This window comes from Panthera onca, chromosome A2 (assembly GCF_046562875.1).
Source record: "Panthera onca isolate mPanOnc1 chromosome A2, mPanOnc1 haplotype 2, whole genome shotgun sequence".
Lineage (NCBI taxonomy): Eukaryota > Metazoa > Chordata > Mammalia > Carnivora > Felidae > Panthera > Panthera onca.
This window is the reverse complement of record NC_138340.1, coordinates 14,943,611-14,971,379: the sequence shown is the minus strand read 5'-3', so window position 1 is coordinate 14,971,379 and position 27,769 is coordinate 14,943,611. Positions and strand designations below refer to the sequence as shown.

The 27,769-nt window shown below is 54.4% G+C and overlaps 2 protein-coding genes across 9 annotated transcripts in view; one reads left to right on the top strand and one right to left on the bottom strand.

The window, feature by feature from the left end:
• The window catches only part of ZDHHC3 (zDHHC palmitoyltransferase 3), a 59,734-nt gene extending 50,184 nt beyond the window's left edge, over positions 1–9,550 (top strand). For all 3 annotated transcript variants that reach the window (XM_060630783.3, XM_060630786.3, XM_060630780.3), the window contains one exon: positions 6,820–9,550. In XM_060630783.3, the coding sequence (XP_060486766.2) occupies positions 6,820–7,077 (258 nt within the window). In that variant the 3' untranslated portion in view covers positions 7,078–9,550. The remainder of the gene's footprint in view (positions 1–6,819) is intronic.
• A 1,709-nt stretch (positions 9,551–11,259) lies between these two features.
• Positions 11,260–25,992, bottom strand: TMEM42 (transmembrane protein 42). Of its 6 annotated transcripts, XR_009609605.3 has the most exons (5): positions 25,719–25,992; positions 23,741–23,887; positions 17,804–17,994; positions 13,902–14,010; positions 11,260–12,223 (listed from the first exon to the last, which is right to left on the bottom strand). XR_009609605.3 is itself a non-coding variant. In XM_060630796.3 (3 exons), exons 1-3 carry the CDS (start codon positions 25,977–25,979, stop codon positions 22,838–22,840), a joined length of 549 nt encoding a protein of 182 aa, XP_060486779.1. In that variant the 5' UTR covers positions 25,980–25,988; the 3' UTR covers positions 22,335–22,837. The 6 variants fall into 6 exon arrangements, 1 of the variants encoding a protein (XP_060486779.1); XR_009609602.3 differs by having other exon boundaries at positions 11,260–14,010; XR_009609604.3 differs by having other exon boundaries at positions 11,260–13,934.
• Positions 25,993–27,769: the final 1,777 nt, after the last annotated feature.

Sequence of the window (27,769 nt, the reverse complement as noted above, 5' to 3'; positions counted from 1 at the left end):
GCCTTGGCTCTGGCTTTCGGCAGCCTGAATCCCTCATATGCTCCTGGGCTACAGAAGTCTTCAAGTCTGCAGACTTTGCTTAGTCCCACGCGTGGGGAAGAGGCGCGTCGGCCGCTGCCCACCCAGCAGAAAGCAGAGTCGGGCCAGGGGAAGTCGCCGAAAACCTCCACGGACAGTGCCAGTGCTTCGGGGAGTTCCTCATCCCCCGTCCCACGTGAGCCGTGACCCTTCCCCAAGCCAGTCAACTCTGCCTTGACTCTCCTATGCACTTGATGTTTGCTAGAAGTCAGGGCTGAGATCTGAAGCGGGTTGGGTTTTTATTTTAAGCAGTTTTAAAAAAAATTTTTTTTTTTTTAATATTTATTTGAGAGAGAGAGAGGAGCATGAGTAGGGGAGGGGCAGAGTGCGACAGACACGGAATCCGGAGCAGGCTCCAGACTCTGAGCTGTCAGCACAGAGCCTGACGTGGAGCTCGAACCCACGGGCTGGGAGATCGTGACCTGAGCCGAAGTAGGATGCTTAACTGACTGAACCACCCAGGCGCCCCTGAAGTGGTTTTTTTTTTTTTAATGCTCTGTTTAAATCTCATTTATAGCATTTGTTTCCTACAGGCTTTTTTCCCTTCCTTCCTTCCTTCCTAACAGTTCCCTGAGGTGTGTGAAGAAGTGTCTCTGACCTGCTCGCTCCCCTCAGGGATCCATCCCGTGGGAGGCATTGCTGCCTTTCTGGTCCTCCCTGCTGGGGGTATATTTTTTAAGTATTTGGTTGCCCTCCTAACACTCCATCTTCAAGGCTTTTTTTTTTTTTAAGTGACCCAGGTTGGTTCTTTTCCCCATGGAATTTCTAAGGAATGCAGCAGATAGTGCTGAAAATGTATTGATTTTTTTTTTTTTTTTGAGTCCTAAGAATAGAAATTCATCCTTTAAACCTGAGCCTAGTATGCATATCCTCCCCAGAGAAAAAGGCTGCTTTTGACAGCCTTTTCCCGTATGATTCTACCTCTGGGCTTTGACGAGCCCTTGGGCTGAAAGAAGGAACATTCCCAGGCTCTTCAGCCAGAGAGATATGCTGCTCTCAGCAGATAGGAATATCCCAAGACTCCCGGTGGATTTCCTAGTTCACGTTCATGGAGATGGAAGACAGTTTTCCGGGAGTTATTAACTAGGGAACGAACGCGGCTGTCGTTGGGAGTAGAGTGACTGGTCCGCAGCCTGGCGTCCGCACTGGAAGAAGCGATCCCCGCCGAGCTCTCGGCATTCCCAGACGGCTGAGGACACAGGACGTGTCTCCCCACAAAAGCGGCCCAGCTTTTGGCTCTGACGGCGCTGGATGGCACGCACTTGCGAAATGGGTCTGTAGCAGCCGTGGTCTTTCGGAGTGGGGGCCCTGGAGAGTGGCCGGGAAAAACCAAGGAAGGTGAGGTGGCCGGCTGGATTGGGTGACTCCCTCCCACCTGTGACCTCAGGTTTGTGCCCATAGCAACCGGACTGACCGTGCAAAAGGCCTGCGTCCGGGCAGATCTCTGCCTACGTGCCCGGGCTGGGTGACCTTGTGCCCACGAAGCGAGCTTGGGCAGCCGTGCGTGTGTCACATCCCCTGCTAGTCACACCGTCTCATCTCTGGAACACTTTATCTTGGAAGAACCAAAAGTCGGGCACCCGGAATCACCCGTTCTTGCTCATTCTGGCTCGGCCACTGAGAAAGTTACGACCCCCCTTCCTGTTGCAGGGATCTTTCCGATGAGGGAAGTTAAGAAATGTTTATTAACCACCCATGTGACCTGAGCATCCCACAGAAACCCCGGACTTCAGGAGCCCACCTTGGGCTCTCCCAGCCAGGCTAACAGGCTTTTAGCTTCTCCCATCTCACGGCTTGTGGTGCATCGGCCAGATGGGTGAGCCAGCCAGTGGAGCCAGGGGGTCTCAATATAGAGGGCGCCCTTAAATACCAAAGAAATGTGAAGAGACGAAGATTTTGCCAGAATCCTTCTCAAGAATCTTCCTGCTGGCGGTGCCCCGAGGCAGTGCTGGTCTGGTCCCCAGACCAGCAGCATCCGCATCACCTAAGAACTTGTTAGAAATGCCCATGCTGAGGCCCCAGCCCAGATCCTACCCAGTCGGAAACTCTCGGGGCCGGGCCCAGCGATCTGGATTTCACAAGCCCTCCACGCGACTGGGACACACGCCCAAGACTGAGAGTCCACTTGGGGCGCGCGGGGGTCACCCCCGAGGTGGTCGGCCCCTGGTGCCTGCCGACGATACGGTCCCATGTGGTGCTGGGTGGGGCGTGCTGACCGGAAGCCCCTCTCCCCTCACGACCCACAGCCTCCCCAACCAATGAATGCTGAGCAGACGGGAAAAGTCTCTCTTGGAAGGGGAGCCAGGCTAGTAGTCTGTCCAGCGGCCTTTCCGCACATTTCATCTGTCCGACTGGGTTCTGCTCCAAGGGGTCCATAGGATAGAAGGACTTCACGGTGACACGGAAACAGGCCGCTGGCCAGTGTACTCTCCCCAGCCCCAGACCTCATTGGTGACCAAGAAAGTCATTGGTGACCTGCCCATCGTGCGTACTCTAGCAAATCCGAGTGGCCGCCGGGGGAAGGCACATGTTCTCCCAGGGATGTGAGGATGCCCCAGATTTCTGCTGCTGTAGCGTAGTCTGGTAACCACGTCCTTCCTGTGTGACTTTGGGCACTTACGCCTCCATCTCTTCTGTAAAACCGGGGAGCTTGTCCAAATCGCAAGGTTGCGGTGAGGATTACATGAGGGTCGTGAATGTCAGCGTGACGATGGCTTTCGTAGATGTTGGCTCCGTTAGACCTCTGCTGTTTCAAAGCGCGCTCACAACTGTTGGTGATCTGTGAGATGGGTTCATTGGGGTTCGCCACGGCAGTTTTTAAAAAAATAAATATAAAAATGCATTACAGTTGTAGAATACGTGTGGTTTCGTGAAACTTTGCGGGGGGCGGCGCCGGGCCGCACAGAAAAGCATCACGTGTTGCGGGTCGCGGTCGAAAGATGTGAACCACAGATGCGGCGAGAGCGATCGGACCGTCTAACGAGGAGGGCGCGAGGCATGGGCAGCAGCGGCTCCGACTTTCTCCATCCGATGATGTGGGGAGCAGGGGGACAATGAGCTTTTGCTCTGTGGGCCTCAGTTGAGTCTTTACTTCCTCAGTTGAGTCTCTGCCTTCCTTGGGAGCCTTAGTCCTGGTACATTCAATGTGGGACCTGGGTGGGTTTGCTTGCAGATGACAGTTCACGTGTCTTCCCGGCCGAGGGGGCCCAAAAGCCCCCAGTCACACGCTCCCTCCTAGACATGCTGGCGTTAGCCGTTGCCCCAGAACCAGGAATCGACCATTCTTGTCCGCTTGAGCCTGAAGTGGGTATTACTGTCGCCGCTGCAGACCTCCAGCTTAAGAACTCTGCCTTTGGGACGCCCCGAAACCCACACAAAACTCAAAATCGAGTCCTACCGGGAAAAAGAAACCCCATTGGCCCCTCCTGAGCCAGACCCTCGGGCCTCACTGTAGGCATCAGATTTGTTTGGAATATTTGCTTCTGTCCAGACTCAGGGCTGACACACCTGGATGTCGGGAACTTTATCTGGTGGACAGGCCGGGCGCTGGGTGGAATTTGTTTTACGAGCTTGGAGAAGAGATTGTGCGGAGTCCGGAGTGTTGGCCTGGGAACACACGGCTGGAACGGAACATAGTAATCCCGCTGGGCTCTCTTGCTTCATTTTCCTCTGTGGCTTTGCTCTGCCTTTGCAGTCAGCACGGGGAGAGTGAGAATTTGTAGTAGGATTGAAAACGCGTTGGGCAGAAGGAAGACGCTGGTTCTCGCCACGGCTCTGACCACCAGGACAAGCTTCGGCCGCCGTAAGGGCCTCTCAGAAACCTCTGGTTTTCCATCTGCCAAGTGTCACTACCAACGCCCACGTCCCCTCAGGGCGGTTGTAAGGATCCACAGTCGCGGCTTGGAGTGAGCCCAGTGTGGATACGGTACATCTGTCATTTCCGGGTGTCCCCTCTGTAGCCTGGCCTGCCTCATGATGATGCCTCAGCTTCCCTGACGTCATGCTTAAAATGCCTCTCTTGACCGGCCGCAAAGGATCGCAAAGTGGCGCGATCATTTGGTGACCCAAAGCAGGTCACCCTCGGTTGGCCATTGCTGCTTGTGCTGAATAAGGAGGCCTGGAGAGGGGCCAGTCCGTGAGCTGCACCACATCAGGTGCTCGTGACCGAAGGGAGGCCCCCTCAAAGGTTGTCAGCAGGGTCCGTGTCCTGAAATAGCTGCTCTGCTCTGATTGTAAAAGCAACACCTGCTCGTCGGTGAAACCTTGGAACGTGTGGAGAGTCCACAGAAAGAAACACAAACCATCTCACATCCCGTCCCCAAAGGTCCCATGATGTCCTGTGCAACTAACTTCTTTGTTCCCTTGTTAACCACGGGGACAGGATTTTCCAGTGCGACGTGAAGCTGTATTAGCCCCATTTTCCACGGCTGACTTAGCCATCGCTGTTGGACGTGTTGGCTGTTTGCAGCTTTTCACGCTGTAACTCAGTACTCGAGACCGTTGCTCACGTCTGTGCGTCTCAGATTTTTTAAACTTCTTCTTGTGAAAGAATTTCAGACTTACAAGAAAAGTGGAAAACATAGCCCGAAGAGCTCCCCAGAACCCCTTCCGTCAGTTTTTCCAAATGTAAACATTTCATATAAGCATGATACAAATGCAGGAACCTGGAAACGCATTGATATCATTAACTGATCTATATGCTTTATTCAGATTTCCCCAGGTGCCCCACTGAGACCCTTGTCTGTCCCAGGAGGCCACAGTTCATCCCTTGTCATGCTCTAGTCCAATCCGTGACATTCCTCAGGCTTTGTCTTTCGTGAACTTGACCCCCGTTTTTAATTTTTATTTTATTTTTATTAAGAAAATATTTTTAATGTTTATTTTTGAGAGCGAGCGAGCATGCATGCATGAGAGGGGGACAGAGGCTCCAAAGCGGGCTCCGTGCTGACAGCAGAGAGCTCAATGCAGGGCTCAGACTCACGGACCATGAGATCATGACATGACCTGAGCCAAAGTCAGACAACTGAACCACCCAGGCGCCCCGAACCCTTTTAAAAAAATGTTTATTTATTTGGAGGGGCGGCACAGAGAGAGAGAGAGAGAGAGGAAAGAATCCCAAGCAGACTCCTGCGGTCAGCACAAAACTCCATCTCATGAACCATAAGCCGAAATCAAGAGTCAGACCCTTGGCCGACTGAGCCACCCAGGCGCCCTGTGACCCCTTTTTGTCAATTGAGGTGAAATTCACATAACGTAAAATCAACCAATTTCGTGTGTGCAATTCAGTGGCATTTAGCACAGACCTACTTCTGTACACAGTCACCACTCTATCTGGTTCCAAAGCATTTCCATCAGACTTCGACCCTTTTGAAGGTTGGAGGTCACGTATTTGGTAGAATAGCCTTCAGTTTGCATTTGTCTGATGTTTTCTTGCAATTAGGTCAAGCTTATGCATTTCGGGCAGGGCCACCGGGGCGAGGTCCCGGGTATGTCTCGTCCTGAGGCCTATGACGTTGACACATCTCAGTGATGTTAACTTCGATTTGGGTAAGGTGACACCCGCAAAACATTCCCTCACTGTAAAGTTACTGGTCCGCCCTTTGTAATTAGCAGCTTACGAGCAGATTCTTTAAACTACAGTCTTTTTCAAAAGCCAAGACACTGAAATCTGTGAGATGGGGTGGGAAGAAAGAGTGCTGGAGGAGAACTGGCCCGCAGGATGGGGCGGAGCTCAGTCTAGGCGTGCCTCAGTTTCTCTTTCCACATAATAGAAGGGATCATTCCGGTTATGTGAGGCTCTTGTGTGGAGAGCAGGAGGAAACCTAGAATGAGGTACTCAGGGATCATTCCGAGGTGGAATGAGGCGTGTGAATGAGCAGGGCCCGTGCCCGGCAAACCCGCAGCACATTCCCTGGGTTTCCGGAAGGGACGGAGAAGGCAGAGGCCCCAGTGCTAATGGTGGGGCTAAAGGCCTTTGTGGAGGGTGCTGTGGCCTGAAGAGCTGGCCTGGCTGTGCCTTTAACTCCTGTGGGCTTTCCCCCTTACCCGACACCCTCTTTCTGTGGCCTGGCAGCTGAGTCGCCGCCGACGCCCAGAGGCAGGTGAGTGGGCAGCTTGGGAGCAGCGGCAGGGCGTGTCTGCGCATGAGTGGGGCCCGACGCCGGCCCGGGCCTCCCCACGGCGGCCCCACGCGCCCCCGGCTGCCCGCCGCATGTTGGCACTAGCTATGCACACCCCCGCTTCCTCGGCCCCAGCGTCGTGTGTACCTGTGCTCTGCCCTTTCCGCCTGCATCCCTTCTTCGTGCTAAGTCGGCTGCACCTGCTGGGGGGGTGGGGGCGCGGCCCAGAATCCCCAGGGAGGGGTCGTCTCTCTAGGGCTCTCAGGGCAGATGCGACGTCACTCCTTGGCCCTGGGCCCCTGGGCGGCCTGGACTGACTTAAGGAGGCTGGGCGGGCCCCCAGCACCTGTGGGAGGAAAGGACAGAGGCCCGGGGCGGGGTGGGGGACACGGGCCAGCTCCCCAGGAAGGCCCTGCTTGCTGTGCCGCTCTCCACTGCTCTCTGCCCGCACCCCCTCCGTCCCTAGGGCCCCACAGCCCTGACCTGGCCCCGGCAGTCCGTGTCCCTCCGGCCCCCTCGCCCACGCCCTGGGCCTCCGTGCTCTGCCGTGCCGGGGCTGGGGGTGAGCTTGAGGGCGCAAGGCCGCACTACGCTGACCCTCTTTGTCCCGTTGTCCCTCCAGGGCATCGAGCGCCTCAAACGAAAGCACCAGCCCAGGGAGCGCAGGGCCAGCTGGAAGTCGGTAAAGGAGACCTTTGGTGGGGACTTCTCCCCGAACTGGTTCAACCCCTTCTCCCGACCGTGCGACCCAGAGCCTCTCAGTGACAGGGACTGGGTGCGGCAGGTGGCCTCGCTGTCCAACATGGACAACACGGAGACAACAGAGGAGCAGTCGGAGGAGAGGAAGGATGAGGACTCTGTGGAGGTGATAGATGAGTGAAGCTGCCGTGGAGGGAGGGCCGGACACTGAGAAGCCGCTGGCGACCCCGGCTGCGGGTGTCATGGCCACGGCGTGTCGTGATGCGCCACCCTGCACCCCTGCACCCCACCGCTCCCTGCGGACCCCTCGCTGTCATCGCCAGCCCCTGTGCCCCCTCCTATCTCCCCAGGCCGGGGGGGGGGGGGCTGGCTGGAGGTGACGGGGGGACGAGAGACTCTCGGGGTCCATCTAAGAAGAGTCTGCCCAGAGCGGGATTGTCTGTTCTTCCAGAGGGTCCTTTGTGACCGGCACGGCCCGGCCAGCAAAGGACGCTCTAAACTGGGCAGCCCAGGGGCAGGGAGGAACTTGCCTTTGGATTTTCCTGGGATGTCTGTCTCTTCTTGGGAAGGTTGGCGCCCTGGCTCCTGACTTTTGAGAACAAAGGCCATGATGTTGTGACGGGACAGGGCAGGGCTGGCCTCGGGGCCTGGGGTAGACACTGACACCAGGAGAGACCAGCCTCAAAAGTTTGCAGAGGCCCAGCTGCTCCCAGAAAGGCTTCCCTGAGCCTGTCTACACAGAAGAAGGGCAGGGCTGCCACAGCAGCTGGCACGGGCCAGGCTGGGTCTGAGCAGGGCCCCATGCCCCATACTGGGCTGCGCGCACACACGTACGTGCGACATGTGCCCGGGGTTGGAAACACGGGTTCTGACTGTAACTGTGTCGGGACAGTGGCACCAAAACTCAGCTCCCTTTCCATCCCAAAGATGCTAGAATTGTCACGGAGCCGGGCGGCTTGGAGCCATCCTGCCTTGTGGCTACAGGTCTGTCCATTCACAGACAGGGACGGGGGAGAGGACCTATTCAGAGCTGCTGGGGACTCTCTGACCGCCCCCTGAGAGCTTAATTAACTTTCCCTCTGGAGGGAGTCTAACAACCCAGTTGTGCAGAACTGACCAGAAATCTGGCCCCTGTGTTTTAGGCCAGGTCTCCTAAGATAGGGTCCAACTTGTCTCTCTGAAGGGTGGGTGGTGGCCAGGGCTTGCAGATGGATGGACCGGGAAGACCAGACAGACGCACAGACAGACTCACGAGCACACGCGCACACACACACACCGCACTTTGCCAGGATGAGCCTGGACCCCGGCCACTCCGTGTGAAGCCTGAAGTGTCCGTGGCCATCACTGAAGGCCTTGGCAGGGGTCCTGGGGCTCTGAGACCCCATTCCAACAGGTGCCGAAGAGGCGTCTTCCACACAAAGTCCTACCGAAGGGTTCGGGTCTCAGTCTGGTGTTAAGAATGGATTCACCACCCCAACTCCCCTAAGTAAACCTTGGTTCTCTCTGGCCCGTCGTCCCAGGGTCAGCGGGCACCAGCATGGGAGGAGGGCTCGGGCACCGAGGCACAGCCTGCCCGTGCCAGGTCTCTGTCCGGGGCTCCAGGCAGAAGAGCAGGAGCCCCTCCACCGCCCCCAGAGGGCCTATAGCCCCAGTTAAGTGGGGAAGAAGGTCAGAGTTTGGAGGCACAGCCCAGGTCGCTTAGGAAAGAAGCTTGTGGGAACCGTAGGAAAGAGGAGGGCCAGGCAGCGGCCTAGTTCTCAGGCCTAGTTCTCAACTGTGAAGGGCAGTGACTCTTGTCACAGAGAGACCCCCTGTCTGCAGTTAATGACCCACCAGGCCCCAAGGCTAACTGCTCAGAGGGGCTGGTGTTCACATAGCCACCTGTCTTAATCTCAGCTCAGAGCCCTTGGAAGACGTCCCGTGAGGGGGGTGATGGCAGGGCTCTCGCAGTGACAGAGCAACCGGAAAGGCCCGGACCTTCCACACCCAGGCTGTAGCCCTATCCTCTTGGTCCACATCAGCTTTAATATTTATTAATGACAACATCAGGAGCCCTGGTCAGCTCCGAAGGCCGTTACCTCGCACTCTGGGCAGGCCACGGCCACTTGCCACTTTGGGAGAGCCGTTCTAAGATCACAAGAGGCCTGCCATTTGCTGTCCTAGCCCGGAAGGCAGGCAGACTGCATACCAAAGACTGCACACTGCGGCATCACCCCTGGAGGGCAGTTAGAATAAGGGAAGAGGGTTCCCCGGTCGCTGCTGGCAGGCCCGTGCTCAGAGGGGTGTTGAAGCGCCTGCTCGGGGCCACTGGCCTGAAAGCAGAGGCACCCGGCAACCCCAAAGCCAGTTCTGTCTCTGGCTGTGGGAGACGTGTCACCTGCGGTCAGACTGGCCTCCCCAACGCGCGAGCTCCTCTCGTGCTGGCCCTCGGCCACGGCAGAGCCCGTTCTGGGGGCGCAGACGCGTCCGACCCTGAGCTCCCCCCACACCACTGACAGGCGGCCTGCCCTCCGCGGCGGCTGTCGACAGCATAACGCTGTGCTTGCCTCAAACTAACAGGATCGTAACTTGTCCACACATGACGAGGACCACGGGGAGGGAGGCTGGGTGCAAGCTTCCACCTCGTGCTCTGGAATAAAAAGCTCTTTGCTCGACCTTGGTGGCTGGAGTCTCCTGTCTTCGGCAGAAGATCCCGGTCAAGATCTCTGGGCAGTGTCCTCCCTCTTAGGGCAGCTCGAGGGCACCTCTAAGGAGGTCCCTTTTCTTCATTCCCAGTGTGGGACACAAGTGAATGTCACACACAGGCACCAAGTGATGCATGGAGAGTTACTAAGATCTCTCTGGGTCATCTCCTGGGTGGCATTTCCAGCAGAAGGAAAACTTACCTTTCTTTCTTTTTTTTTTTTATTATTTTTATTATTTTTTTAATGTTTATTCATTTTTTTTTTAATTTTTTTTTAACGTTTATTTTTGAGACAGAGAGAGACAGAGCATGAATAGGGGAGGGGTAGAGAGAGAGAGGGAGACACAGAATCAGAAGCAGGCTCCAGGCTCTGAGCCATCAGCCCAGAGCCCGACGCGGGGCTCGAACTCACGGACCGTGAGATCGTGACCTGAGCTGAAGTCGGACGCTCAACCGACTGAGCCACCCAGGCGCCCCATTGTTTATTCATTTTTGAGAGAGAGACCAGGGGAGGAGCAGAGAGAGAGAGAGAGAGGATCCAAAGTGAGTCCCGTACTGGCAGCAAAAAGCCTGATGTGGGGCTCGAACCATGAGATCATGACCTGAGCCAAAGTTGGACGCTCAACCAACTGAGCCACCCAGGCGCCCAGGAAAAGTTACCTTTCATGCATTTATCGAACAACTACTGTATGCCACGGAGGTGGGCATTTGGGGCAAGAGTGCCCAAGGTTGAGGGGTTTTGACTTTAGAAGCCAGGCCACTGCCCCTGAATGTCATGCAGATTACACACTAAAAGACACTCATTCAACACATGACTCAGCCAGAATGTGTCTGCTAGGGTTACAGCCTCTGAGAGAGGGGCGGGGCGTCCTGAATAAGGCTCAATAAAGAAGCCCGACCAGGGAGACCGAGGGGCTCAGTAGATTGAGCGTCCGACTCAGCTCAGGTCATGATCTCACAGTTCGTGGGTTCGAGCCAGCGTCATGCTCTGTGCTGAGCCTGCTTGGGATTCTTTCTCTCTCTGCCCCTCCCCTGCTTGCTCTCTCTCTCAAATAAGTATTAAAAAAGAGAAAAAAAGAAAGCCCAACCTCTCAAGAGGCCCTTGGCCCGGGAAATTCAGAGGATCAGATGGCTCCCCAAGGGCCCACGTGATGCCCAGCACAAGATACTTTAAGAAACTTGTTGGCAGAAAGAAGAAAATGACCCAGGGGACCACACAGTCATCTTGAAGCAGTCTGAGTTTTAATTAAAAGCATATTGATCATCTGAGCAAGTCTCTGGAGGGCACAACACCAAGGAGCACCTTCGGTGAATGAAGAAGGGCTTTCAGTCCACACGAGGAGGTACCTCCTCCTGGGAAGACGAACCTGCCCCCCACCCCAGAACAGACCCCCGCTCAAGGGAAGGGGGACCTGCTGGCCACGGGGGTCTCCCTCCCCTGCGCCTGCCCAAGGCTCCCAAGCTGGGCCGGCCCACGCCCTGCAAGAGCCCGTCTGCAGACCTGGGCGCCTCAGGGTGGGCTCCTGAACGGCCTGCTGGCCATGCTTCCAGACCCACTGGGGCACGGGTGGGCAAGGTGGGAGGCTTCAAGTGGGGTGCCCCTTGGGGGGTATCTGCTTTACCCCAAGGTCAGGAAAGGGCACCTTGTTTGTTTGTTTTTTAATGTTTATTTTGTTGAGAGAGAGAGAGAGAACGAGTTGGGGAAGAGCAGAAGGGGACAGAAGATCCCAAGAGGGCTCTGAGCTGTCAGCACAGAGCCCGATGCGGGGCTCAAACTCGAGAACCTTGAGATCAAGACCTGAGCCAAAATCAAGAGTCAGCCGCTTAACCGACTGAGCCACCCAGGGGCCCCCAAGGGGCACCTTGTTTAAAATGCTCTTCTCCCAGGCTACTCAAAGTTGGAATCCCCTTGACTGACCTGATCTTTCTGCGCCCTGAGGTGGAGGCCCCCAGGGTCCTAAAGGCAGCGTTAGTCCCGGGGAGCAGTGGATGGGGAGGACCCAGGGGTGCTGGAGTAAACGGTACTTGCTGGGCCGAGAGGGGCTGGAGCGTAGAAGATGGAACCGAAGCAGCAGATCCGGCAAATTCACAAGCCGGCCTGGGGCCCCCACCCGTGGCCGTTCCCCCGTGAGGCCTTCCTGCAAAGGGGAGCACGTCCCTTCATTCAGTGCAGATTCCCAGCCTCCACCGCTGGGGGCAAGGGCACCGGTCCAGGACGCTGCCTGTACGCACACCTCCAGCTGATCTGCTTGTGGAAAATACTGCATTTCAGGAGCAGTGGACACCTGTGTACAACTTGGGTCAGTCTCTGGGAGCCGTTGGGGCCTCCACGAGTCTTGGGGGTGGGGAGGGTCTGGAGACTGGGTTTGTGCTGGAAGATTCCTGGGAGAGGGAGGAAAGGGAGGGAGGGGGCGGGCCCCTACCCGACAGGGTCTGCAGTTTCTCTCCTCTCGCTCCGGTGGGTGTCCACTCTGAGGTTCTTCTCACGTCGTGGGCTGGATCATAGGTGGATTCAGTGCATGCTGGGGTGGGGACCCCACGCTCTCAGCACAGAAATGCCAGGCGGGGTGAGCAGCGACTGGGGGTGCTGGGAGCCCCACTCCTGGGGCCTCTCCCCTTCTCTCCCTCCTGGTGTCCTGCCGACCTGTGCTCAAGGTCCCGGAGAACACTGGGTAAAGCCTAGGGCACCGCCCGCCCACAGGTACCAGCCAGGCGCCTCTGGTAGCTCCCGGACCAATTCCTGGCGAGCACGTCCATCTGACGCACGCGTGAGGGGTGGGCATCAGCGTCCACCCCAGTGGCACAAGGGGTTGCCAGCCCAGCCTGGCACCCCCGCCCAGTGTGGCTCCCCAGAGCATCGAAGAACACATGGAGGGCGTGGCTTGTCCGGACGGGCAGGGCGCCCAGGAGGGCCTGTGCACACACTCACCGTGTGACCTGGGACAGATGCTCACGTTCTGTGCCTCAGTTTCCTCCTCCGCGAAATGGTGATCGTTAAAATGTTTATACCTATTTGGGCATCTTCTATTTTGGAAATTAACTGGGAGTGGCCCGCATCTCTCCCAAACCCTGATTGCGTCCCGGCTGGACATTCTTCCACTTTATGGAAACCAGAGAAAGGGCAAAGCCACTTGAGTCCCTCTTTTATTATTATTCTTTTATGTTTATTTTTGAGAGTGAGAGAGGCAGAGCATGAGTGGGGGAGGGGCAGAGAGAGAGAGGGAAACGCAGAATCGGAAGCAGGCTCCAGGCTCTGAGATGTCAGCACAGAGCCCAATGTGGGGCTCAAACCCACGAAGTGTGAGATCATGACCTGAGCCGAAGTCGGATGCTCAACCGAGAAAGCCACCCAGGTGCCCTGAGTTCCTCTTTGAAAAGCACTTACAACAGTACGCGACACATAGTAAGTGCTATATAAATGCAAAAATAAATGAGCAGAGGGCCCTAATGTAGACTTTTGACGTAATCTCTAAAAAAGGCTGTACAGGCAAGTACAGGACTAAAATGACACTTGTCACAAATCTCTGAACCCGTGGCCTGGGTTCGACCACACTCCTCCCCCTTCTGTCCAGAGCATGAAAGTTCTTTGCAAACTCCATCAGGCCTGGTGAAAACCACAGTCACGCTTCCCTCTGTCTCCTGAATATTAAAGACACCAGTTTATGGGGCGTCTGGGTGGCTCAGTCAGTTTAGTGTCCGACTCTTGGTTTCAGCTCAGGTCATGATCTCACAGCTTCGTGGGCTCGAGCCCTGAGTCGGGCTATGCACTGCCAGCTCGGAGCCTGCTTGGGATTCTCTCTCTCTGCCCTTCCCTCACGCTGCGTCTGTCTCTCAAAATAAAGAAATAAACTTAAAAAAAAATTATGTATATATATAAAGATACCAGTTTGTTAAATTCGGGCTTTTACAATATGCCACAGTTCCTGAAGCCTGTTTTGGAGGTCGTTTGGTTTTAATTTATAAGGAGCCTCAAAAGACAGTGCGGCCTGGGCCTCCAGGGTCCTGTCAGGCAGCGCGGCTGGACGACACGGTCCACCTCTCCTGATTCAGAGGGAACGAGCGCCACCCCACGCCTGGGAGTGGTCAGAAGGGACACAAATACACGGGAGAGAGACGGACAGAGGGTCCGGCTGAAGAGGGACACACACACCATCTTAACTGAGGACCCAGGCACCTCTCTTCTCTGGCTGCAGGTGCCCTCCTGTCCCGCCTAGTGGCCCACCCCACCTGTCCCTGCCCTGTGCCTCCAGGCCCCATGCTGATGACAGAGCAATTCAGGGAGAGGGAGGTGGAAGGTGAGGCTGAGCCCCAGTGATACTCACACTTTCAGAAATCCCAATGGACGATTCTAGTTCCTGCAAAACAAAGCAAATCCCTCTTCCAGGTGTGCTGGGCAGCCTCCTGCCTGTGGAACGCCCCGGTGCCTCGCTTCTAAACAAAATGCAGGAAAAGTGGTGAATGTCACCTCTGAGGTTAGGTTACAAGGAGCCTTCGGCTTCCGCCCTGGGTGCGGCCACCCTCGCTCTCGGCTCTGATGGGCCGACGCCTGGTGGGGGCCTGTCCTGGGGAGAGGCCCACGGGGTGAGAGACCGAGGCCTGCCGCAGTGGCGTGCAGGCAGCCTGGGCCGGGGTCCCCTCCCCCCACCCTGAGAGGCCTGCAGGCAGAGGGGCCTTGATGGAGTCCTGGTGAGAAGCCACAGGGTTGTGGTTTGAAAGCACTGCCCTCGCGGGTAATTTGTTGCGGAGCAGCGGGAAACTGACGCCCTAACTGCTGCATCCAGTTTCCCCCGCCCGCAGTGGGAGCCCTAGTTAGACAGTCGCGACCAGAAGCCCCAGCTGGTGGCCGTGGCTCCACAGCCAACCCAGCAGGCCCGCTCGCAGTCACACATTTCTCACGGTGAAGGAGCAGTAGCGGTAACGGGGCACCTGACAGGGGAAAGTTGTCGGGCCCCCAGAAGAGGACCTCGGAGGTCAGCTGGGGTTCAGAGATTCCCAACCTCGTGACCTCATCTTCTGTCACCTAAACTTGGACGTGACTCTTGCGACACCTGGGCGTTCTGGTTGCTCCTGCTTGGCTCACAGCCTGCAGGGCTGGGCTTGGCAGACGTCCCGAGGGAGCACTGCGCCGGGAGTCAGTAGAATGGACTCAACCACCGCCTTGCTGGGCAGCCTTGGGCCACTGGCCCCATCTCTCTGGGCTGGTTTCCTCATCTCTGAAGCAAGCAGAGTGGGCTCAGCCTGCTGCTTCCCAAACCCCAACGCTGGTGAGCGCCACCCAGGAACAGGCCACCAACGGGCCCCGGCCGTGTCAAGCACTGTAGCGGGAACTTGTTATATGCGGCCGAACCTCCTAACAACCCCCCAAAATGAGACGACCGAGCCTCCGGTCGCCAGAATGTGCCAGCGCGGGGGGGAAGGAACAGGCACTTCTTTCCGTGGACACAGAAAGACCCGGCGGTCAGGGCGGGTCAGCAGCCTCTAACTGGGATGAGCCGGCCGGCCGTGGGGAACGAGAGCCCCCACCGTTTACAGAGCACACGCTCACAGCCGCCTGGCAGAGGGAGCACTTCAGACTCACCCAGCGATGGACACTCGTCGGCCAGCCACCCACATGCAAGCACAACCACGTGGCTAGAGTCCCCGCGGGCCCCAGGAGAGCGTTCTCAGTGTGGCCGGGGCTCCCCGGAGTCTAGAGGCCTGCGAGTCTTTGCACAATAATCCCAAGAGCTGCCTCTTTCTGGTCATCCCCTCAAGGGTACAGTGATGTGGCTCAGAGTCCACACTGCCATCGGCTTTAAGAAACTGCCACTGCACATGGGGACAGTATCAAAGAAGAACACCCGTTATGTGAAAAGGCTGTGGAAATATTCCTGCCTTTTTCATCTCCGTATCTGAGTGAGGTCAGATTTTCTTCATAGATTTCAACCAGAAAAAAAAAATGCATCTCAAGGACTGAATGCAGGGGGCGCCCGGGTGGCTCAGTCGGTTAAACATCCGACTCTTGGTTTCAGCTCAGGGCGTGCGTGACCCCACAGTTCGTGAGTTCGAGCCCTGAGTTGTGCTCTGTGCTGATGGTGCGGAGCCTGCTTGGGATTCTCTGTCTCCCTCTCTCTCTGCCCCTCACCCACTCTCTGTCTCCCTCTCTCTCAAAAATAAACATTTTAAAAAACACAACTGAATGCAAAAGCAATTGGGAAAATCCAGCTGAATTCTACTAAGCCAGATATTAACAAGATTTACAGAAGTGTAAAACAATGCTACTCTCTTCTCTACATTTTAGGCTTCCAAAAAAATATAGCTGTTTGTCATAAAAATACGTTATTTATATAATGGGCGGAGAATTTATTATTCTTCTCTCAGAAGAAAATAAATATTTTTTTAAACTTCTCAGTTTACGGAGCACCTGGGTGGCTCAGTCGGTTGAGCATCCAACTTCGGCTCAGGTCATGATCTCACAGCTTGTGAGTTCGAGCCCCGCGTCGGGCTCTGTGCTGACAGCCCGGAGCCTGGAGCCTGCTTCGGATTCTGTGTCTCCCTCTCTCTCTGCCCCTTCCTCCCTCGCATTCTGTCTCCATCTCTCTCAAAAGTAAATAAACATTAAAAATAATTTACCTTCTCAATTTACATTTCTGAAATGGTAAAAATTTGCAGGTAGAAACATCATAACCACAAGCTGACTGGGGTCTTCAATAATTTGTAAGTGTGTAAAGGAGACATGAAACCAAGCTGCCTGAGTACCGCTGCTCTGGGCAAACGGAGTTTCGTGAACCGAGTGGACTTTGGTGACCAGCCCTCCTGTCTGCCCAGGACTGAGGGTTTCCTGGGACACAGCACGCTTAGTCCTAAAACCAGGAATGTCCGGGGGGAACTGGAATAATTTGCTCACCCAAACTGAAGCCCAGCCAGAAGCAGGGGGGGACCTTCTGTGTAAACACCATTGGCAGCTGGGGAAGCTGAGGCTGGGAGAGGCGGGGCCACTGGGAGAGGCTGGGTTCTAAGCTCAGGTCAGACCTGAAAACCTGCCTTCAAGGGGCACCTGGGTGGCTCAGTCGGTTAAGCATCCAGCTCTTGATCTCAGCTCAGGTCTTGGTCCTGAGTCCTGAGTTCAAGCCCCGAGTTGGGCTCTGTGCTGGGCACGGAGCCTACTTAACCTGCACTCAGAATAGACATCGGCAAATGTGTATTTCTTGACAGTTTTGACGGGTTGACCAGGAATAGCACTGTCGCGACCGGAACAACACTATTGTGTGGTTCAGATGCCAGCTGGGGGAGAAAACCTAAAACCTGCCGAACAATTGGTGAACGGTACAAGGCAGCATCAGTGAGGCACCGGCCCAATGCCCACCCCCAAGGCTCCTCACCTGCCTTCTGGTTCCTGGGGCCCCAAGATCTGCAGCCTTTCCCCCCCCCCCCAGCTGCCTCTCCAGCTGCCTCCCCTTCCGGGGAGGCCTCAAGGCCTCCTCTGCCCCGAATTCCCAGGTTTAATTTTCTGCTCAATGTGGATGACTCTCCTGTGCCCCCTGCTCTCCGTGCCCTCCCTGATCCCCCTGAGGGAACCGGGCCTCCCTCTTGTGAAACACTTTGTCGGGGCCTCTGCCACACGTGTCGTGTCACGTGTCCCCATCTGCTTTGCTGCTGCCTGCTTAGCCCTTGCCGGGCTCTGCCTCAGATGGAAGGGCTCACTTGCCGTGGGCGACCTGGGGCAAGCAGCTTCACCTGTTTGTCCCACTGGGAAGAGGCAGGGGCCACTGCCAACTCTGCCAGCTATCGGAGATCCTGGGGTGTTTTAGAATGATTTTTTTTTAATGTTTTATTATTTTTGAGAGAGCGCAAGCAGGGGAGGGGCAGAGAGAAAGGGGGACAGAGGATCTGAAGCAGGCTCTGTGCTGAGAGAGGCGAGCCCAACGCAAGGGCTTGAACTCACAAGCCCTGAGATCATGACCTGAGCCGAAGTCGGTCACTTAACTGACTGAGCCACCCAGGCGCCCCTTGAATCCTTTTATTTAGGAATCAAAGAGATTCCAGACAGGATGGAAAGTGATCAATACCCACTGTAAAAACTAAGTCTCTCCCACCCCAGACCCTCAGGCCCTCTCTCCAGAGGCCACCAGTATAAAGTATCTTTCCAGTTTCCTCTGCCATAGACATTGACTGCCATAAGCGGGAGCTTTCTCAACATCCCATCCTGTACGAGCTCTCTTTTCCTTCCCCCGCTAAAACATACCTTGGAGTTGATTTCTTAACCATCCAAGTAGATGTCATTCTCTTCAGCGGCCACTACTGCCTCTGGGTGAGCCTTGAAGTTGTTCCAGACCTCATACGTCACTTCCTGGCACACGTCTTTGCACTTGCGGGTGACAACATCTGTGACATAAATCTTCCAAAGTCAACTGCTGGGTCACAGGATACATACACCTGGAATTTCAGTACATGCTGAAAGAGCCTTCCAGAGACTGTGCCAGTGGCTCCCATAAAAAGATGGGAAGATGCCTTTAAAAACCAACCAACCAACCAAACCCTGGCCACTCCCAAACTTTTCATTGTGGCCAGTCTGATAGATAGATGGATGGATGGATAGATAGATAGATAGATAGATAGATAGATAGATAAGCAATCTCAATGTTGTTTCAATTTTATTCCATTACCACCGCCCGCCCCCCCCCCCCCCCATCACAAGTAAGACTGAGTATCTTTTCATAGAATACTCTCGGCTACCTAATACTGTGCCCGTATCTTTTGGAGTGTGGGTCACGTTCCTATAGATCCACAGGAGCTCTTTTTAGACTTTAGAATATTCATTACCTTCTGACTCTGACTTTTGCTACACACCCATTTTTTTTTTTTTTAACTTTTATGGAGTCGGTTTATCTTTCCCTTTGTTTCTGGGTTTCCTGTTTCCTTGGAAACATCTTCGCGCCAAGATTACTTTTCACACACGCCTTCATTTTCCTCTCCTTTACAGTTTCATCTTTGACCCTTCTGGAATTTATGGCGGAATAAGGCATGAGGTAGGAACCCTGCTTTATTTTTCTCTAAATAGTAACCAGGTGTCTCAATGTCGTGAACGGCACGATCTCTTTTAGGAACATCTAACCATGCCTACCACCATTACCCAGGTCCCTGGAATGATGTGACCTTCGAGAGGCGTTGGAAAAACAAATGCAGTGCTGCTCCTGTGAGCCCACAGAGGCATTGCACACCAGACCACTGCAAGGTGGGTGGTGAGGTTACTGGACCAAGCCCTACGGAAAGGGAGCCTCACACAGCACAAACCCCCTCCCACCCCCACCCCAATGCTGGAGACCAGTCCTTTACAGGATAGATGTTTTGCAAGTATTGTCAGCCTCTGGCATGCCTTTCTCTTTTCTCCTCACTGTGGTCTTATTTTGCGTTTCCCTATTACCAGTGAGATTGACGCGTTGTGTCTGTTTATGAGCTGTTCAATCTTCGTCTTCTATGAATTATCAATTCATATGCCTTGCCCAGTTTTCTCTTGAGGTGTCCTGTCTTTTTCTTAATGACTTAAAGTTTGGGGAACTTTGAGAAAAGAACTTCTACGAGCCCCTTCCAACCACGTCCAGCCACCTACCTGGCTCTCTGCCCACGGACAGCCGTTCCTGACCTCTGCAGTGAGATGTCCGCATTCCTTGCTAAGCCAACCCTCACTTGTGCATCGGACTCCAGCTCACCAGCTCCAGCTTGGGCTCAGTGCTCTTTTTTTTTTTTTTTAAATTTTAGGTTTATTTTATTTATTTTGAGAGAGAGAGAGAGAGAGAAAGAGGGAGGGAGAGACAGTGTGAGTGGGGGAGGGGCAGAGAGAGAGAGAGACAGGGAGAATCCCAAGCAGGCTCCATGGTTAGTGCAGAGCCCAATGTGCAGCTCAAACTCACGAACCATGAGATCATGACCCCAGCTAAAATCAAGAGCTGGATGCTTAACCAAATGAGCCACCCAGGTGCCCCTAGGCTCACTGTTCTTTAAACAGCTCCCCTTCCTGGGGCGCCTGGGTGGCTCAGTCGGATGGGCATCTGACTTTGGCTCAGGTCATGAGCTCACCGTCTGTGGGTTCGAGCCCCACATCGAGCTCTGTGCTGACAGCTTGGAGCCCGGAGCCTGCTTCGGATTCTGTGTCTCCCTCTCGCTCTGCCCCTCCCCGACTCAAGCTCTGTCTCTGTCTCTCTCCACAATAAATAAATACTAAAAAAATTTTTTTTAAACAGCTCCCTCCCTGCACCTTCAGTCTTCTCACTGATAGATCACTGCCATTAGCCTACCTAAATATGCTATTTCTCCTCTCACAACCAAAAATAAAACCAAACAACCCTCCTTCTCTTGTCCCCATCTTCCCTGCCATCTACTGCCCCTTTGTGGAAAAACTTGTTGAAAGAGCCTTCACCACTAGCTGTCTCTAATTCCTCCTCCTACCATTCCCTCTTTTCTCTGTTTTGCCCTGTTTTTTCAATTGCGGACAGATACACATCAACGTAACATTTGCCAGTTTTAAGTTACAATTCAGTGGCATTAAGTACATCCACAATGTTGTGCAACAATCACTACCATCCGTCTCCATAACTTTTTTGAACAGAAGCTCTGTCCCCATTAAACACTAACTCCCCACCCTCCCTCCTCCCAGTCCTTGAGCAGCCCCCAGTGTACTTCCTGCCTCTATGAATTTGCCTGTTCTGGATGCCTCACATAAGTGGGATCATACAATATTTGTCATTTTGCGTCTGGCTTATTTAACTTAGCAAAATGTTTCCAAGTTCATCTTCGCTGTAGCCCCTGTGTTACATCTTCATTCCTTTTTTTTTTCTTTTTAATGTTTTTATTTATTTTTGAGAGAGACAGAGCATGAGCAGGGGAGGGGCAGAGGGGGGGGGGGAGACACAGAATCGGAAGCAGGCTCCAGGCTCTGAGCTGTCAGCACAGAGCCCGAGGTAGGGCTTGAACCCACGAACCGCGAGATCGTGACCTGAGCAGAAGTCGGACGCTTAACCGACGGAGCCACCCAGGCGCCCCGATCTTTGTTCGTTTTTAAGGCTGAATGACCTGTTGTATGTATACACCGTATTTCGTTTGTCCATCCTTCTGCTGCTGGGACATTTGAATTGTTTCCACCTTCTGATGACTGTTAGTGTTGCTATGAACATTGGTATACAAGCAGCTGTTTGAGTCTCTGCTTTCAGTGCTTTGGGGTATCTCCCTAGACCTGGAATTGCTGGACTCACACAATTGTTCAGCTTTTTGGGGAACGGCCAATATGGTGGCTGTTACCAGATCGCATTCCCGCCAGCAACGCACAAGGGCTCCAATTTCTCCACTGTCACCGATGCTTGTCATTTTCGGTTTTGCTCGTTTCATTTTTGGTTTTGTGGTAGCCGTCCTAATGGGCACGAGGTGGCATCTCACTGTGGTTTAGATTTGCGGTTCCCTAGTGGCTCATGATGCTGAGCGTCTTCCACGGGCCTCTTGGCCATTTGTAGATCTCCTTTGGAGAGATGCCTGTTCAAGTCCTTCGCCTGGTGACAAGGAAGGGTCCACACGTTCACTCTTTTGCACGCAGAGATCCAGTTTTCCCGGCACCGGTTGTGGAAAAGGCTGCCTTTTCCCATTGAATGGTCTTGACATTTCAATGTCAAGTCTTCTCAAATGGCTTATTTCTGGGTTCTTTATTCTGTACCCTTGGTTCCTGTCCGTATGCCAGTTACTATACCGTTTTCATTATGCAGCGTTGCTGTAAGTTGTGCAATCAGGGATGTGTAAGTCCTCCAACCCTGCTGTCCTTTCTCAAGACTGTTTGGGCTACCTGGGGGTCCCTTGAGGGTTGATACGAATTTTAGGATGGGCTTTCCTCTTCCTGCAAAACACCAAGCATGGAAGCAGGTCTGGACACAGTGGACTCGAGAACTGTTGAGATGCGAATATTTGGGGCAACTCAAACACGGTAGGTGCAGGGGGACTAAGGAGGCACCGAGAGAGAACTGGAGAGCTGGGCTAATGCCAGATCCCACTCAGTAGGAGCCACAAAACAATGTTAGGAAGCACATCTGTCACCTGTGCAATGAGCAATAGAGGAGGGCAGTGAGGGTGCTATGCGGGCGGGAAGGAGGGGACAGCCTCGTTCCCCGCCCCCGCCCCCGCCCACCACCAAGTCCCCCTCCACTCCAGGGAATGTCTGAAGAAGACGTGGAGGTGGTCAGCCTCAGGAGAGCTGAAGGGGGCGCTGGGACACCAGGGGAGCCCCCCAGAGAACTCGAGCAGGTGAGCATCGCACGTGAAGCTATGCACAAGAGAAGGTGAGGCAGCACACAGGCCGCGCTGAACTAGGAATTACACACTGTGTAAGAAACAAACAAGTCACGGGGATCTGGGAAAGAAAACCAAAGGACAGACGGGGCCTAAAGGGAAAATGGGGGTGTGGGAGCAGCAGCTGGGCCAGTTTCCTTTCCTAACAAGTAAAATAACACTAGGTCCCCAGAGGAAGGTCAAGTTTTCCTCCTTGTGTACCAAGAAAATGGACAGACCCTCCTGAACGTGAAGGGCACCAGCCTGGGTGACATCAGGAAGGAACCGTGTGCTCCAGCTCACAGACAGTAGAGCGCATGGGCCCCAGGCCCGGGATGGGCGGGAGGCGGGGGCAGCTCTTAACTCCATTCCAAGAACTGCAGCTCACCTAGGCTGCTCCCTCACACTCCAAAAAATTAGGAAAGGAGGGGCGGGGGAAAGGCAGGAAAGAATAAAGATTTCACACCTGCTCCTTTTGACTGACAAAAACAAGTGTTTATTAATCCAGTTTTCCTTCCTTTGCCGTACTGCAGAAGGGCCACACAGGTGTCCTGATACATCGGCGTGAAGCCGTCAGAAAGCTCCACCAGCAACGGATTCCAATGCGACGCGACAGGACAACGATTACAGCGTGGTCTCAAGTCCATACACCAAGCAGACCAACCCCGGGGTCTCCAGCATCTGCCAAGGGGCGCTGGGTGGGCCCAGGAGCGTGAGAATCAAAAGCACTGTGCGGGTGTCATCAGGGCTCCGGGCAGAACACAACTGTGGATGTCCTTCCTGATCCAGAAGCTCCGGCTGGCCACACTCCAGGCTGCCAGGGCAGAGGCCTGCTTCCCTTGGGGGCGCCTTCCTCTGGCTGACGCTCAGATGGCTGCACGCCCAGATCACCCTGGGAAGTGGTCCCCGCACGCCAGCCCGTTCCTCGGGCCGCCACGTTGTCTCTCCAGCCGGTCCGTCCACTCAACCGATGTCACTGTTGCTTGTGTGGAGGGGCCTTCCCGCTTGGTGGCAGCTTCCTGTGGATCAGGCTGAGTCCGCACAGGATGAGGAACACACCTCCCCACCACAAGACCTCCTGGCACTCTCCATACAACATAAAGCCCAGGAAGGCCTGTGGGACAGAGACCGCTGTGAGGCCAAGTAGACACGTGCCCGCAGGACTTGACCACGGCGGGCAGGCACAACCTCACTCCCCCCGTGCCTGACTTCCCTCCTGGGGCGGGAGGAAAGGTCTGGAGCTGGAGGTCTGGAGCCTGAAACCCAGCTGTCACCTTCCGCAAGGCACTATCCATTTCTGGCTCGCCCGGAGAGGTGGGGGGAGTGTACCTTCCTTGCAGCATTGGCCCCGAGCAAAGTGCGCAAGAAAGATTCGCAGAGGCCAGCAGCGAAGGCCCAGCACACAGCCGGTGCCTGGTGTTTGCTGATCCAAACAGGCCTGCCACGTCCTCCCTCCCTCGACGGCAGGACTGACTGGGCTCAGCCCCACCTGGTTGACATCAGGCTGTCGGAGGAAAGAGCGTCCACCCTCCACGTCTCACGCTCAAGTTTACAGACCCCTAGGAGACAGCTTGCACAGAGGTTACAGAGACATCAGCATGAGGGCTGCAGCCTGAAGGGGCAGCAGGCAGGTGGGCTTTTTTTTTTTTTTTTTTTTTTTTTTTTTACACTTGGCCTTCACTCCCAGCTAACACTTGAGGATTCTACCAAGTTCGAGATCAGAGGAGCAGCCACCAGGGCTCAAGCCACAGCCCAATCTCTGCTTCAGCTCTTGTCTTTCCTCCTATCTGGGAGGGTGGGTTCCCCAACTCACCCAGGACCCTCCCAGAACCCAGGTTTGGGACAGGGGTACTGACTGTACCCGCAGGCTACTCACCGAGCTGAGGATGTTTGAAAAAGTCACCGTGACAGATGCAATGGCCGAAGACATGGAGAAACTGAGGCCCCGGCTAAAGAACGTCCACATGAGAGAATTGGTGGTGGCCATCACGATAATGCCTAAGATGCAGAAGACCATGTTCACCTGCGGGAGAGAGTGTCACTGCAGCTGCGCTCCGCCAAGGCAGACCCGCAGCCTTCCTCCCAGCACACCCAGGGCCCTGATGGGCAGCAGCTGGGCCCCTACTGAGATTCCCACCAGAGCCTGGGTGGGCCGTTCCTGAGCTTTCCTGCACAAGACTTCACTTAACGCTGTGCTCAGCACACCCGTTTTATAGCTGAAATAAACCCCGAGGAGACTTCTTCAGCCATCTTGCCGGCCGTGTGTCCTTGGGAAGAGTGAACTGCTAAGCCATAACCAGTACTTTCTCTGGAACACCAGTCACTTGTTGATGCTAAAAGATGAGTGCGAGACAGCCAAGCAGTTATCGGTCAGTATGTCGTATGAGTAAACCAGGGGCAGAGTCCTCACTTCCTGGGATCAGGTAAAGCATGAATTAGCCCATGCCCCGCCACCCCACCCCATCCCATGCAGGCTACAGGACACTCAGGCCAGTCCCGCTGGGCATCCTCGAGCTTTTTTTTCACTCTGTGCCAGGCCCTGTGCCAAGCGTTTCAAGTGCATTCTCATTTATTCCTTACCTTTACTTTACAGATAAAGAACCTAAGGCATTACATACCCTGCCTAAAGAGCCAAAGGCTGGTGGTAGTCACCAGGATTCAAACTCAGGCAGTGTGACTCCATGCTCTTAATCAGGACACAGCCCTGCTGTGGGAAGGGAAGCCACCACCGACTTGACTACTGATCCCAGACATCACTGGGAGAATCCGCGGCCTTTTTTTCTTTTCCTTCCCCCCCCCCCCCTTTTTTTTTTTAAGGAGAGAGCCTGGAGGAGAGGATCTTAAATTAAGCCTCCTACACAAAGAATATGTAAGACACCCTTGCTTGATTTTGAGTTAGAAACCTTCCTGCAAACAGAGCTGCTTCCTCTGGGGTGGCCATCCAAATATCAGGCTCTTATTTCTAAAACAGTTTTCCAGCTGCTGAAAAAAGAGTGTCTTAAGGAAAAGGGTGTCTTTGTATAATTTTCACAAAAGCACTCTTTGTGCCAGTGGCAGTCTGCTCATATAGTCACTAAGGCCTGGTGCACAACTAAAAAGACTAGAAAACCTCATGGTTCAGAGTCACTCGTCCAGCTTTGGATCACTTCAAGAATTACACCCAACAGAACACTAACTTCAAGCATAGTGGTTCCCACTGGATTGGCCCTAAACAGGCTTACCGGCCCCCTGATCCCCCCCCCCACCCCCCCAAGAATCAGTCTGTAGGCTCTCCAGGTAAGGACCTAACCCTGGGTTGCAGATGCGATGAAATCCCTCCAGCAGCAGAGGAGAGCCTGTGACTTGGGATGGGAGGGGCAGAGATACACTTCAGCAGGCGTGGGGAGGCAGTTTAGGAGTTCTCGGCATCAGGGATGGGAATGTCCAAAATGTTTCTCTGTCCCCTCATGTCTAGGTGTCCCAAACTCCCAATTTTCCGGGCAGCAGGGTATATACTGGTCAAAACACCCGTTAATTACGGAGTAAAGACGGGCAACAGGCTTCTCACCTTGAGTTACGAGGAGAGAAACGTCCAGGCATAAGGGGCTTAAAATGAGAGGTAGAGAGTGGATGCAGGAAAGCGAACTAACCCAGTCGGAGGGCAGAGTTTAGGTCCCTGGTAGGGAAGAGGCTCAGGTCTCTTACCGCCTACACGGGACGAGGATTTGAGGGGATTTAGAATAGAAGGATGCTCCCCCGCCCCAGCTGACTGCAGCGCTCGGCAGCTGACCTGGCGAACAGACCCCGCCCCCCCAGCGCCCCCCATCCGCCCGGACCCACCCGCCCGCCTGCCGCAGCGGCGCCCCGGGCTCGACCTCGCTGCCGAAGGCCAGCTTGGCGGAGGCGGCGGCCAGCGCCCCGAACGCGCCGGCGCACAGGCAGTTGAACACGCCCCAGAAGCGGCGCCGCATCGCGCCGGCCTGGAGGTGCGGGGGGAACTCCGCGGGGGCGTCGGGGTAGGAGGCTGGGCACACGGCGCCGCCTGGGGACTGTGGCCTCTCGACCATGGTGCCCGCTGCCACCTCTCCCGGCTCCTGGGGCACCAGCCACCGGCAGGACCGAGCGCGCGCCGCCATTGGGCGGTGGCCTCACGTGACGCGACGCTCACGTGAGCAGGGCAGCCAACTAGGACGCGGGGAGGGCCTCAGAGGGGCAGGGCAGGGGCGGGGTCGGGGACGGGGCGGGGCGGAGACTAGGGAGCCTGGGTGGGGTGGAGGGCAGCCAGCCTCCGGCGTTGAGTTTAGGTTAACCCGGGAGCTGTCCGCGCCTGGCGTCTGAAGCGCCGGCGGTACTGTGTGGTTGCTGTTATAGAATTAACTATCCATGACCCGGAAGTTTCAGTCCTTGCCAGAGTGTTGCCCAGCTTCGGCTTTCCCTGGGAATTTGTTAAAAATGCCCAATCCAGGCCCTGCCCAACTGCCATTGAATCAGAATCTGCATTTCAACAGGAGCCCCAGGAGATTGACCTGCACCTTCCAGATTGAGGCGCAAAGTGGAAAGACTCCTCAGCAGAGGGCGCTAGAGATCTCCACGACTCAGGAAGAAGGCGAGCTCGGGTTAGGGTTTTCTGACAAATCAAAAGGCGCAGATGGATTTTGAATATAGAGTAAATCATCCATATTCACTCCAGTCAGATAACCAGGATTAACATTACTTCTAATTTCCTATGCACTTAAATGTTTAAATATTATTAGAGTACTTTCTACGCATAGTTTTATATATAGCACATGTTAAAAATAGTTTATGTAATCTGTATGAGCCTTTTTTATTTAGTATGATTTCACACTAAACTGTTCAGTAGTATTTTTTTTCCATTCAGAAAGTTTTTCATGAAGTTCTTCCTTGCCCCCCTCTCTCACAGGGGGGTTTGTTTTGTGGCTCAAATTAAGGCAAAGATAAACCTGATAACTGCTATTTATAGGCTGAATTGTGTCCACCTCCCCACCCCAAAAAGATACGTTTAAGTCTTAATCCTCCACACCTGTGAATGTGACCTTTCCTGGAAATGGAATCCATTGCAGATGTAAACAAATTAAGAGGTCATTAGCATGAGCCCTAATTTCACTGGTGTCCTTATAAGAGACAGAGTCACAGGGAGAACACCATGTGATAAGGGAGGCAGATTGGAGTGATGCATCTACCAGCCAAGGAATGTCAGGGGTTGCTGTCAATACCACAAGCTAAGAGAAAGGCATGGAACAGATGCTCCCTCAGAGAGAATGGCCTTGCCACACCTTGATTTTGGGACTTCTAGCCTCCAGAAATTATGAATCGATTTGTTTTCAGCCCCCCCCCCCCCTTTTTGTGGTAATTTGTTCTAGCAGCCCCCAGACATTCCTATAGGTGAGTGAGTTGAGACCCAAGCCTCTTTAGTACCAGCTTCAATATTCCAACCCTTCTCCACCTTCAGGGCGTTCTCAGTTTCTACTCTCTACCTTACGCAGAATTTTATTATTCAGATTTTATTTTTAAGTAATCTCTTCACCCAGCGTGGGGCTTGAACTCACAGCCCCAAGGCCAAGAGTTGCATCCTCCATCAGCCGAGCCCGCCAAGTGCCCCCTGCATGAATTTTAATTCCTTTTCTGTTTCTGGCTCTCAAGGATTTACTATTACTCCTTGAGAATTCAACTAGGCACTAATTTTTTTTTAACGTTTTTATTTATTTTTGAGACAGAGAGAGACAGAGCATGAGCAGGGGAGGGGCAAAGAGAGAGACAGACACAGAATCCAAAGCAGGCTCCAGGCTCTGAGTTGTCAGCACAGAGCCCGACACGGGGCTCGAACCCACGGACTGTGAGATCATGACCTGAGCTGAAGTCGGACGCTTAACCACCCAGGCGCCCCTACACATTTATTTTTTTAATT

Bases quoted from the DNA above. Each gene is read 5' to 3' on its own strand.
- TMEM42 (XM_060630796.3), bottom strand. From the start codon at position 25,979: ATGGCGGCGCGCGCTCGGTCCTGCCGGTGGCTGGTGCCCCAGGAGCCG. The intron at 23,888-25,718 runs GTCGAGCCCGGG...TCTCTCCCGCAG, and splicing joins AGCTGGCCTTCGGCAGCGAG to GTGAACATGGTCTTCTGCAT. The intron at 22,979-23,740 runs GTGAGTAGCCTG...TCTGTCCCACAG, and splicing joins TTTCAAACATCCTCAGCTCG to GCCTTCCTGGGCTTTATGTT.